General features: G+C 43.6%; 1 protein-coding gene across 4 annotated transcripts in view; it reads right to left on the minus strand.

Annotated features, from left to right (window-relative positions):
- The window catches only part of INSR (insulin receptor), a 141,502-nt gene that overhangs the window by 111,220 nt on the left and 17,332 nt on the right, over window positions 1–12,950 (minus strand). For all 4 annotated transcript variants that reach the window (XM_043911644.1, XM_043911642.1, XM_043911641.1 and 1 more), the window contains exon 2: window positions 11,120–11,671. In XM_043911644.1, the coding sequence (XP_043767579.1) occupies window positions 11,120–11,671 (552 nt within the window). The remainder of the gene's footprint in view (window positions 1–11,119; window positions 11,672–12,950) is intronic.

The raw sequence follows: 12,950 nt of genomic DNA on the forward strand, positions 1-12,950 counted from the left end.
TAAGTGTGGGCAGGTATTTAGTTTGAGCTGCCGAAAGACTCTATGCTCAGTTCCTCAGTCATGTCCAACCTTTTGTGACCCTGTAGACTGTAGCCCGCCAGACTCCTCTATCCATGGGATTTTCCAGGCAAGAATACTGGAGTGGGTTACCATTTCCTACTCCAAGCAAAGACTCTAAGCCCAAGACAAAGAGAGGAAGAGGGAGAAGGGGAGGTGGGGGACTGGGTCAGGGGTAGATAAAGAGAAGGGAGAGTTGAGGTTAAGGGGGAGAATAGGGAGGAGAGGCAGAGGAGAGAGAGGAAGAAGGAAGAGGAGACAACGGACACAATTTTGAAACCCCACCACCCACATCAGTTCTCTTTTACTGGGAAAGGGAACATTCTATGAGGCACAAGTGTGTAGAGAGAGAAGTACTGACCACAGTACTGACCTGGGCTCCCAGCCTGACCAGAGCTAAGGTCCCCAGGACAGCCGTGGGGCATTTCAGGTGTTCAGCTACAAAGAAGAGATTTTAATTCTGAAAAAGGGTACGGTGACGGGATGGGAAATAACTGGTCAACAAATTTCATCAAGGAGGTGGGAGAAAAAGAAAAACTCATCAGACCAGTTACCACATTACCAGTCAGCCACCTTTCCATAATTATGTATTTAACTCTACCCCACCTTTTCCTAAAGGACTGGGTCAATTTATTTCTCTAAGTTAAAAGGTAGTTGAATGAGTATCCCTAAGCACCGCCCCCCCCCGCCCCATCCAGGAAGGCAAGAACTTGTGAAAACTGTAGGCCTATATCTTCATTAAAAAATTTTCAAACTATACTGTCCCTGAGATGCCAGGTGACTATGCGGTCAACTGGTCTACCTTTCTTCAGTGCCTCAAGCCTACTGAAACACTTTCTGCCTACCTAGCTTATCTCCTTATTGCTATTTATTCGACTTTCTCCCAGACTCAGCAAGGACTGTGTGGTCCCAGTAGCAAGCCTAGCTCAGCACAGCTATCTACTCAATATCAGTGGAAAACAACCCATCCTGATTGTAGCCCCAAGTGTAACCTCTGTGATCTCTCCACCATACCTGCAGGAAAACTTCTAGCACTCAGAGCACATGATTGCACAAGCCTCTCTTCACAGTAGAAGCAGCCTTCTTACTCTCGCCCTGAAGACCTCTGTGCTTTTGTCACTGCCTTTCCATCCATCTGGAACACCCTTCCCTCTTATCCGCCAAGCATCATTTGCCACACAAACCAAATTACACCTTTTCAACCACTCCAGCCTGAGATAATCTCTCTCCTTCTATGGATGCCATGGCAAGTTATCATCAATACTGGGGAAGGAAGTTCTACTCTCTAGAACTATATATATATATGCAATGTTATTTACCTATGTATTTTATCTTTGGCTTCACTGGGTCTTTGTTGCTGCACATGGGCTTTCTCTAGATATGGCAAGTGGTGGCTACTCTTTGTTGCGGTGTGCAGACTTCTCACTGAAGTGGCTTTTCTTGTTGCAGAGCATGGGCTCTAGGGTATGGGGGCTTCTGTAGTTGTGGCACTCAGACTTAGTTGCATGTGGAATCTTCCCGGGCCAGGAATCAAACCCATGTCCCCTGCATTGGCAGCTGGCTTCTTAACCACTGGACCACCAGGGGAGTCCATACTCTCTAGGTTATTTGTTCTCTCCTGTTATACAAAACCCAATCATTTCCAAAATTAACAGTTTACTTTAAAAATTCTAATCATATCAGTGATCAAGAAATTATGAAGACCACAAAACTTTTTTAGTATAGTGCTTTTAATTCTCTTCTAGATTTTAAAACAAAAAAGAATACAAATGAAACACTCAAATGGGCCTCTGTACTACATGATCTGTTGCCTTTTTTCTAATTATTATTATTATTCGAGATCCTGTACACATTAGACTTTTCTGTTTTCTGCATGGACTGCAATGGCATAGCCACAAAGGAATTTAATTTATCAACATTCTGAAGTGTTATCTAGAGAACATCATGATTTCAGGTGCCCCGGCACCAAACATGTCTAGAATCACTGGTCTGATGACTCACTTAGGGGGGGAAGGGGGGGTCTCTCTTGCCTTGTGACATCTCCTGCTCACTGGGCTGCCTTGAATGGTTAATTGGCTCCTGCCTTTTAACTCCCCAGCCACATTGAGAGCTCCTGAGGGGCAAGGATGATATTCCATTCTTTCCAGCTCCCTCACGTCAGTGCCAGCAAGGAACAGAGGGACTGCTTTGGCCTGATGCTAAGATGTCCCAACTTCCACTGAAAACAAGCATCTACCTTCAAAAGTCCTCCTCATTTTTATAAGAGGCACAGCCAAGAACAGATGATGGTACATTTTTTTTTTTCTTTAAAGAGCCATACAATTTTGGTCCATACAACTGCCACAGGCAAGACATAAATGAATAAACGACCAAGCATGACTGTATTCCAATGAAACTCGATTTAGGGACACCAAAATGTTAATTGCAGATAATTTTCACCTCTCATAAAATACTACTCTTTAGATTTTCCCCTCAATCTTTGTATTTTTTAAATTTATTTTATTGAAGTATAGTTGATTTACAATGCTGTGTTAGTTTCTGCAGCACAGCAAATTGTTTACATATACATTCTTTTTTATATTCTTTTCCTTTATGGTTCATCACAGGATATTTCTAATATGGTTCCCTGTGCTGTGCAATAGGACCCTGTTATTTATCCGTCCTATATATGAGTTTGCATCTGCTAATCCCAAACTCCCAATCGATCCCTCCCTCACCCGGCCTTGGCAACCACAAGTCTGTTTTCTATGTCTGTATCTTCAATCTTTTTAAAGTAGAAAAAAACATTCTTAGCTCATGGGCCACACAAAAATGCTAGAGGACTGAATTGGCCCATGAGTTATAGTTTGCTGATCAGTCAATGGTTTTAGACAAGACAAGTCTGAGATCAAACCATTTCCCAGCCAAGTCTCCTAGAATAAGTTTCTGAATTACTATCCAAGCCTGAGTCTCCCTTTCTGCAAAATGGGAATAACATCTTCTCATAGGCTACCATAAGGATTCCATGAGTCAGAGCTTGTCAAATTCTTAGCACAGAGCTTAGTGCATTGTAAGCGCTCAATAAGCATTAGCTAGTAATAAGTGGTCAAAGATGTCATTGTTTATCTTCGTGACGGGGCCTGAGGACACAACTATAAATGCCATGGTCCCTGTATTCAGGAGAACTCAGTGTGATGGAGGAGATAGCTAACTTAAGATGGGATGAAAGAAGACATACAAATGGCCAAGAGGCACATGAAAAGATGTTCAACAGAAATGCAAATCAAAACTACAACGAGGTACTACCTCACATTGGTCAGAATGGCCATCATCAAAAACTCTACAAACCAATAAATGCCAGGGAAGGCATGGAGAAAAGGGAACTTTCCTATACTGTTGGTGGGAATGTAAATTGGCAGCCACTACAGGCCCTGGTGGCTCAGATGGTAAAGAATCTGCAATGCTGGAGAGCGGGGTTCAATCCCTGGGTCGGGAAGATCTCCTGGAGAAGGGAATAGCTTCCCATTCCAGTATTCTTCCTTGGATAATGACATAGACGAGGAGCCTGGCATGCTACAGTTCATAGGGTCACAAAGAGTCGGACATGACTAAAGCAACTGACACGGGCACGCACAACGGAGAACAGTATGAAGATTTCTTTAAATACTAAAAACAGAGCTACCATATGATCTAGCAATTCCACTCCTGGGCATACATTCAGAGAAAATCATAATTCGAAAAGATACATGTCCCCAAAAGTTCACAGCAGCACTACTTACAGTAGCCAAGACATGGAAGCAATCTAAATGTCAATCAACAAGAAATGGATAAATAATGTGGTGACTTATCTACAATGGAATATTACTCAGCCATAAAAAAGAACGTAATAATACCATTCACAGCAACATGGATGGACCTAGAGATTATCACACTGAGTGAAATGTCAGACAAATGTTATATGATATTGCTTATATGTGGAATCTAAAAAAAAAAAAGGTACAAATGAATCTATTGACAAAACAGAAAGAGTCACAGATAGAGAAAACAAACCGATGATTACCAAAGGGGAAAGCTGGGGAGGGGTAATTTGGGAGGCTGGGATTAACATATACACATTATTATATAAAAAATAGATAACGAAAAAGAACCTACTGTTTAGCACAAAGAATTCTAATCAATACTCTGTAATGACCTACAGGGGACTAGAACCTATAAAACAATGAATATATATATAACTGATTCACTCTGTTATACAGCAGAAACCAATACAACATTGTGAATCAACTATGCTCCATTAAAAACTAATTTGAAAAAATGATGAGATAGGAAGGGTGATAGGAAAAGGCAGCCAGAATGTTGGCAGGGCCAATTCTAGGACGTCTCCCCACCCCAGATTTCTTTGTTCTCTGTAGTTCCCCCAACTTTCCACAATGAGCACAGGTAAGCCCAGTGGTTAAGAGCTCAGATTCAGAGCCAGAATACCTGGGTTTGGGGATCAAAGCCCATCTCTACTACTTATGAATGATGTGACCCTGGACAAGTGGCTTCACCTCCTGGGGCTCCCAGGACCTCATCTGTAAGGAGAAACCATTGGAAGAGCTTGCTGCCGTATCATAAGCAAAGCAACTTAGTGTCTGGCACAAAATAATTCACTAAGAAGGCTCTGTTTATTACAATAGCAGAGGCAAAGTTAAAAAATGGAAGAAGCGGGGGAAAAGTTTCAACCTGAAGTTCAGACCTCTGCCTCAAAGCAAACCCTTCAAGAGTGACTGTGTGCATTTAAAAATGTCGTGCTTAACATCAACAGAGCACCTTAACCTTCAGAGAATCTGAAACACAGCATGCCTATGTCACTTCAGTCATGTCCAACTCTGTGTGACCCCACGGACTGTAGCCCGCCAGGCTCCTCTGTCCATGGGATTCTCCAGGCAAGAATACTGGAGTGGGCTGCCACACCCTCCTCCAAGGGATCTTCCCAACCCAGGGATGGAACCTGCATCTCTTGCATCTCCTGCATTAGCACGTGGGTTCTTTACCACTAGTGCCACCTGGGAAGCCCTCCGAAACAGATGGAAATGCAAACTCAGGGAGAGACTCACCTCCCTCTGCCTCCTGCTCCTTCCTGCTTTCTTACAGATGTCCCTGTGGCACCAGCCAGCTTCCTGGTACCCAGCATGCCCCAGACTCACCCTCTCCTCTGACTGGCAGAAGTGGTTGGGGTGGCCTCCCAGGGGAAAAAAAATACCAGTGGGTTTGGCTAGAGCAGCTGGTCAAGCAAGTCCTGTGGTTTCTGATCTCCCCAAAAGCCCAAAGCAGAGGCGCCAAGTGAAGAAAATTATTTTCCCTCTGGGGCTGTACGTCCAAGCACCCAGTTCTCATGGTGGGTTTTCGTCTGCCTGCCCCAAGACCAAAATCAGAAATGGAACCAAGCTTTGGCAGACACTCACCCAGGAGCTGGTCTGCCCAGAGAGGCTGGTGAACTCATGGCACCTAGGAGAAGCTTCCAGAACATTCACCAAGTGCCAAGTGCTGGGATAAGTGTACCCCTAGGTATCATTTCATTTATCCCCCAAACTGCAACCCTGACAAGCAGGTGCCACAATTATTCGAACGCTTCAGATGGGGAAGCACAGGTTTAGTCCAGCTCATGCACCATGAACTGCGGGACAGGACTCCGAACAATTCCTGTAACTGCTTGAAAATGGGTCCAGCAAGGCCAATCTTTGAGGTCTTTTTTTTTAAACTGTTTTTATTCATCTTCTAGGCGGTAACCATTTCCTTTTAAAAAAAATTTTTTTTTAATTTATTTATTTTTGGCTGCACTGAGTCTTCATTGCTCTGTGCGGGCTTTCTCTAGTTGCGCCTCACGGGCTTCTCGCTGCAGTGGCTTCTTTTGTTGCAGGGCACAGGCTCTAGAGCAAGGGTTCAGCATTGTGGTGCACAGGCTTAGCTGCTCCTCGCCATGTGGGATCTTCCCGGACCAGGGATTGAACCCATGGTCTCCTGCATTAGCAGGCAGATTCTTGACCACTAGATCACCAGGGGAGTCTGACTTTCAGGGTCTTAATGACCCATCCATGTAGAGGGCAGGGAGAGATTTTCTGATCCGGAAGACTAGAGCGTCACCCCGTGCTTTCACCCACAGATCCTCCCTCTTGTCACTCATCCCACAAGTGCATTCAGTCACATGTTCAATGTCTGCATTTGCTACCAGAAGTTCCTCTCCAAGGAGACAGGGGCTGGTCACTTCTGTGGCCCCAAGGACCACAAGACCTGGCACACAGTAGGTTCTCAATAAACACATCTTGTGACCCAGCTTACACAGACTCCATCTCCACTCTGCTCATTCAGAGTTCCTTGTATTTGACCTCCGTTGGCATCTCCACCCCAAATACGTAGACAGAGTGATGGAGAGGAAGCAGCTCAAGACACACGCCAGAGTGATTATCCTTTTAATTTACTTTAACCATTGAGAACCTTATTTTCTCTCTTTGCCCAAACCATCATTGTTTAGGGATCAGGTAGAAAAGGAGACATTGTAGAGAATGTTTGAACTGGGTCCAGAGGACAACCCAACACCTTCATCCCAACAGTCTGTCTGTCTGGTCTGATCTGTCTTTTTTCTTTAGAGTTAAAAATGTATTTTACAAATTCTTGGGTTTTTTTTCCTAGTTCTACTTGAATATATACATAAAATCATTATGAAATTAGCTATCCATTCTTCATAAAGTGCAAATATGATTTTCCAGGGATTTTCTTTTCATCAGTGTGGTACCTATGATATTTCAAAACTCCATTAAAAGATGTCCCCCTCTTTAGGTCTTATTTTGAGATAGGTTAATTTGCTACCCAAAAGTATACATTATTCCTGTCCCTGAAAGTTTCTGGTTCTTTCTAGCTTTCACAGATGCAATCATCCTAACACTCTTAATATCCTGTTTTCTAATAATTATGGATGTGAATTAATGTTAAAAAGAAGAACAAATAATGATTCACTCTGCTTAATTGATTGTCCACGCGTATGGGTGGGTCATTATTGCAACACAGAATATCTACACTCCAGATCCCTAGAAGAAAACAAAATCTTAAACTCTTTGTTTTTGAATTATACATCTGATCTGGAATAATGATCTTTATGGAGGACTCTCTGAAAAGGATGCAATCTGTCCTTTTCTCTAGACTTCTGGTCTGCTGACAGACCTTGGAGATTTCCAGAACCTGGCAATCATGCAAGAAAAAGGCTCAACGAGGTGTTGGAGAGGACTGGAGGGAAATTGAGGACTTGATGGTACTTTTCAAAGGTTTGTATCTGTTGCCTAAGACAGGGTGGGAAGAGTATCTTCTAAAGATTCCTTTCAGTCTGTTTCACCTTGGAAAATCCCACACAGTGTTGGGTAAGCCTTCTAAAGCCACAGCAACAAAGTAACATAAACATTTTAAAAGCCAGAGAGGTATGCCCATGTTCATAGCAGCATTGTTCACAATAGCCAAAAGGTGGAAATGACCCATATGTCCATTGATGAATGGATAAACAAAATGTGGTCTATTCATACAATGGCATATTATTTAGCCCTAAAAAATAAGGAAATTTTGACACCTGCTACAACATGGATGACCTCAAGAACATTATATTCAATGAAGTAAGTCAGACATAAAAATACAAGTGAAAAAAAAAAGACAAATACTGTATGATTCCACTTCTATGAGATCCCTAAAGAAGTCAAATCCATAGAGACAGAAAGTAGATGGTAGGGGCAGGGTGCTGGGGGAGGGGATGGGGAATGAGTGTTTAATGGGGACAGCATTGCAGTTTGGCAAGATGAAAAAGTTCTGGAGATGGATGGTGGGGGTGGTTGCACAACAATTGACTGTACTTAGTGTCACCGAGCTGTGCATTTTAAACAGTTAAGAGGGTAAACTTTATGTTATATATATTTTATCACAATCAAAGAAATTGAAGGGGCAAAAAGCCAGAGCTGACTTGTACTGGATAGACAAGAGTGTAGCTTCAAAAAAACGGTCATTTCTTGTCATCTGTGACCAGGACAGGACAGTGCCTTCCTTGGTACCATAAGAATTGATGCTTTCAGACTGTGGTGCTGGAGAAGACTCTTCAGAGTTCCTTGGACAGCAAGGAGATCAAACCAGTCAATCCTAATGGAAATCAACCCTGAATATTCATTGGAAGGACTGACGCTGAAGCTGAAGCTCCAATACTTTGGCCACCTGATGCGAAGAGCTGACTCATTGGAAAAGACCCTGATGCTGGGAAAGATTGAGGGCAGGAGAAAGGGGTGACAGAGGATGAGATGGTTGGATGGCATCACTGACTGAATTTGAGCACACTCTGGGAGATAGTGGAGGACAGGGAAGCCTGGCATGCTGCAGCCCATGAGGCTGCAAAGAGTCAGACACAACTTAGTGACTAACAGAGGACGCCACCAAAGGGTTACGAACCAGAAGCAAACACTGCTTCCATATGCCAGGAACCAGTACCTGGCACAGGGCTCAGCTTCTCAGCTGCAACCTTATACGCAAAGCCACGCCTTCTCTGGTGCTGAAACCCCCAGGGTAGAAAAACAAGCCTTGTTCTCCAAAGCACAAGATTAAAAACAAAACCTACTCAAAACATCACGGACATTTTTGCAGATAATACCATCCTGGATATTTTGACTAAAATGGGTACAGAAATAAATCCACAGAGGAATGTCTTAAATTATATCTCAAGACGTGTGAGTATGGAGCAAAAATAAGAAACTGATTTTGGAGAACGGAGCATTGGGATAAAAGTGTTCACTGTTTTCCCCCAATGCCCCAGCTACTAATAAGCTCCCCACCTCTAAACAGAGCAGGCACCCCTGCCCCCAAAAGACACACACAGAGGTGCTATTTTTGTATCTCAGATGTGGTGCAAACTCCAGCCATCTTTTATTAGCTGTGTGACCTTAGGCAGGTTAAAAACCTCTCTGGTCTCTAAAACAAGGATAACAGAATTCCCGTTGCAGCTGTGTGTCCTTGTAACATGGTAGGGCCTACACGGCCTCTCCTCTCCTCACCACCAAAGAAGGTAACCCCCTTACCTCCAAATTCATCAGGATATTCACTCCCACCCAGATTATTCAACCCCACCACCACCTCAGAAATCTCCCCGTTCTTCTCTGAAGTTCCAAACCCATGGGTGGTCCTCTATTTCCGCCAAGACTTTGCCCCAGGTTTGATCCTTCTTCTTGATCACAGCTTGGCTTCTCTGTGTCCCTACCTACCGACGTTCTCAAGATTCTTCCACGACATAATAACCATTGTTCCCTCCTCCATCCACAAACCACCAGATTCTCCCTCCCCTCACTGGCCAAACTCTCAAAAAAGAGGTATCTTCTCTCTTACCTCCTGTTTTCTCACATTCAACATCTCCATCCATGATGACTCCTTCCTGGAACTTGAAGGACCCCTCCCTACTGAGTCTATGGATTCTACTCAGGACTGACTTCTCTATAGCTGTGTGGCTTCTCCATAGCTTTGGGCTCAGGTGAGAAAACCCTTTCTCCCTTCCCTTATCTTTTGTGATAAAATCATTAAGCCACCCACTCACTTTCTCCTGTCTCCATCTCACATTTGCTAATTCCTCCCAGGGAATTTCACAGCATGTGAAAGAGTCAATAAAACAATAAACAATTAACAAGTTTGTGTTGAGAACTAGCTTTCTTGGATATCAAAACATTATAAAACTACATGGATTAGAACGGTAATAACTTCAGCACGTGGAAAGGCAGACATACTTATAGAAACTCAGAAACAGACCCCCAAATCAATGATGAAGGGGTAAATTTCTGCAATAAATGGCCTTGAGCCCCCAACTAATTATTTGGGGGAAAATGGATACCCTTGACAAATTTTTTAATGATAATAATTAAAGTTAAGAGAAAACTTGGAGGAAAAACACTTTCATTTTATGGATAGAAAGGGACTTTCTAAGCATAAAATAATATGAGATGCATGCAAAAACTCAGGTCTGAACTCCATAAACATTTTAAGCTTCTCTGGCAACGGACAGCCAGAGTATTTTCATCACTGAACAAAAACATCTGAAAATGTAATTGGCAAAGAGTTAACAGTCTTTGCTATGAAAACCACACGCAGATTAATATTTCAAAAACCACTAAGGCACTGAAAGACAAATGGACAAAGGATATGAACAGGAAGAGAAAACCTAAATGATAAATAAACATGTTTTAAAAGGCTCAACCCTGATAGCAATCAAAGAAATGCAAATAGAAACAATGACAACACACCAGCTCCTCCCTCCAGTAAATTATGAAAGATTTTTCAAACAACACTCCAAGCTGGCCAAGGTGTTCCCTCTCAGCCAGCACTAGGAGGAGTGCCCATTGGTACAACATTTCCGGAAAGCCATTTGGCAATCAATATCAAGAAACTTTGACCCAGAAATTTCACTTCTGGAAAACCAAAACCTGAAGGGGGAAAAAAAATGCTCAATAAAGCTTCCACACCAAAATGTTCAACCCTCTTTGTGAAAACTAGAAATAATTTAAATACCCAGTGACAGGGAAAGTTAACTAAATCCAGACACAACAGAGCCACTAACGGGAAATACCCCCAGTAATCATGGAATAAGGATGGCTGCTTTGTTTTTATCCTTTAAACATTCCTTTTTCCAAATGCATACCATGAGCAATCTTAAATCAGACAAGAAATATATTTCCTTTCTTCAACAGCAAAATCCATACTCATCTGCTCTGTCAAGCAAGAGGAACATTCAACCAGCTAGCTCAGGTGTTGGCAAAATCAGGCCCACCACTTGGTTTTGTAAATAAAGTTTTATTGAAACACAGCCATGCCCGTATATTTATTGCCCATTGTTGCCAGGTGGCTGCTTCCCCAGTCCAATAGCAGGGTTGAGTAGTTGCAATACAGACTGTATAGACTGCAAAGTTTAAAGTTTATTTATTATCTGAGCCTTTGCAAAACAAGATTTGTCACCACTTGAGCTAGTGAACATTTCCAGCATCTTTTTAATGAATCAAGTCACAAGAAATGGTTTAGAATCCAGAGAACTCTGACATACCTTTCTGGCAGTGGCTGTGTGTCCAGCACCGCTCCACAAATTGCCCGTTGATGACAGTGGCAGGGCAGTTGGTCTTGCCCTTGGCGGTGCCTGGACAAATGTCCCCACACTCCTCATTGTCATCTTTGTTCAGCACAATGTAATTATCCTCCACGGAATCCAGGATGCGAGACCAGTCAATGGTGGCCAGGTAGCAGAGTTCATTGTTCTTCTCGATGCGGACGGAACCCCGGGTGATGTTCATCAGGTTGTAGAGGCCAAGCTCCTTCAGATGAACCATCTCAAAGATGACCAATGCATAGTTAAAGAAGAGGCGCGAGCCTCGGATGACCGTGAGGTTGGGGAACAAGTCCTTCAGGCTCTCCAGTCCATAGACCCGGAAGAGCAGCAAGTAATCAGTGATCATGATGAGTTTGGGGAAACTGAGGTCTCGGAAGTCCTCAGGTCTTGTTTTGAACATCAACAGAATCTGCAAATGTCCTTCAATGACCGAGCAGTTGGCCAGCTCATGCAGCCGGGTGAGATTATTCCGGATATCCATACCGGGGCACACTGGAAGTGCAAACAAGCAGAGAGCAAGACAGGTGAGCAAACACCCCATGGATGGTTTATAAGAATGAATGGCAGGGCAGCCACGTGGCCACGTGACCTGGGTCCTACGCCTGCTCAGAAGGGCCTTGCCCTGGGCTTAATGTTCTTTCATCCATCTTGAAATCCTTAAGCATTTTTGGGTGAGGGGGTCCCAAGATTTCATTCTGCACTGAACCCCACGGTTTCTATAGCCAGCCCCCATCAGTGGGTTTCTCTGTGAAGTGTCCATGCCTAAGTAATTACTCTCAAAAGGCAAAAAACCTGAATAATAATAATTCCTTTGGCAGTACCTGTTTAGAAACCTTAAAACCATCACATCAAATATGATGCAATGGAGACATTGGGATTACAGGGGGTTGAGTAATGCAGCAGGTGCCGAAGGGGAAAGGGGAGCCGTCCCCAGTGAGTCAATGTGAAACATCTTCAGGAAATGGATTTATGGGGATAAAGGTGCCCACATCAGAAATGGGGCAAGGAGACCTGGCTGTGTTTTGTCAATTCTCTCATTTTCCTGACTCTCCTTCCCAACCCGCCCTCCTGGCAGGCAGCCACAGTCTAATTACCTTTTATCCAAGTGTGTCAAGGGCTTCCCAGAGTCTGATCTCCCCAGTACAAACACCCTGCACACCTATTCTCCTGCAGGTGGTCTCTCCCTTGCTCTGACACCCTCTATGGCTCCCCAGCACCCTGCACTTTCTCTCTCACAGCTCTCAAGGTTCTGCCCCTCCATCCCCTGCACCACGTAAAACAGGCCTGTCCACTACTCTCCAATTACAAGAGGGTCTTCCAAACCCCACCCCTCCCATAACATGACCTATGAAGAGAAGGGAATGAAATAATGCAGACACCCAAGCAGTGACTAGCACACAGTAGGTGCTCAATTAATGTCAGCTATTTTGTTGCTGTTTATTTCTCCCAAACACATCATGGTGTCACCTCTAGGCTCTGTGCTTTCACCCCCCCTAGACCAGGGCGGGCAAATATTTTCTATAAAGGTTCAGATAGTAAATACATTCTGCTTTGCGGTCAGTCTCTGTTTAGACTATTCCACTCTGTCGTTACAGCTCAAAAGCAGCCCAGAGACCACTAGCGGCTATGGCTGTGTTCCAATAAACCTTTATTATAAAAGCAGGCTGTGGGCTGGTGTTTTCCCTTGAGATGGTAGTCTGGTGACCCCTGCCTTACTCTGACAAAGTCCAACGGCACTTCTGCAACAATAGAGATGTTCTACATATGTGCT

Source organism: Cervus elaphus, chromosome 9, assembly GCF_910594005.1.
Source record: "Cervus elaphus chromosome 9, mCerEla1.1, whole genome shotgun sequence".
NCBI classification, from domain to species: domain Eukaryota; kingdom Metazoa; phylum Chordata; class Mammalia; order Artiodactyla; family Cervidae; genus Cervus; species Cervus elaphus.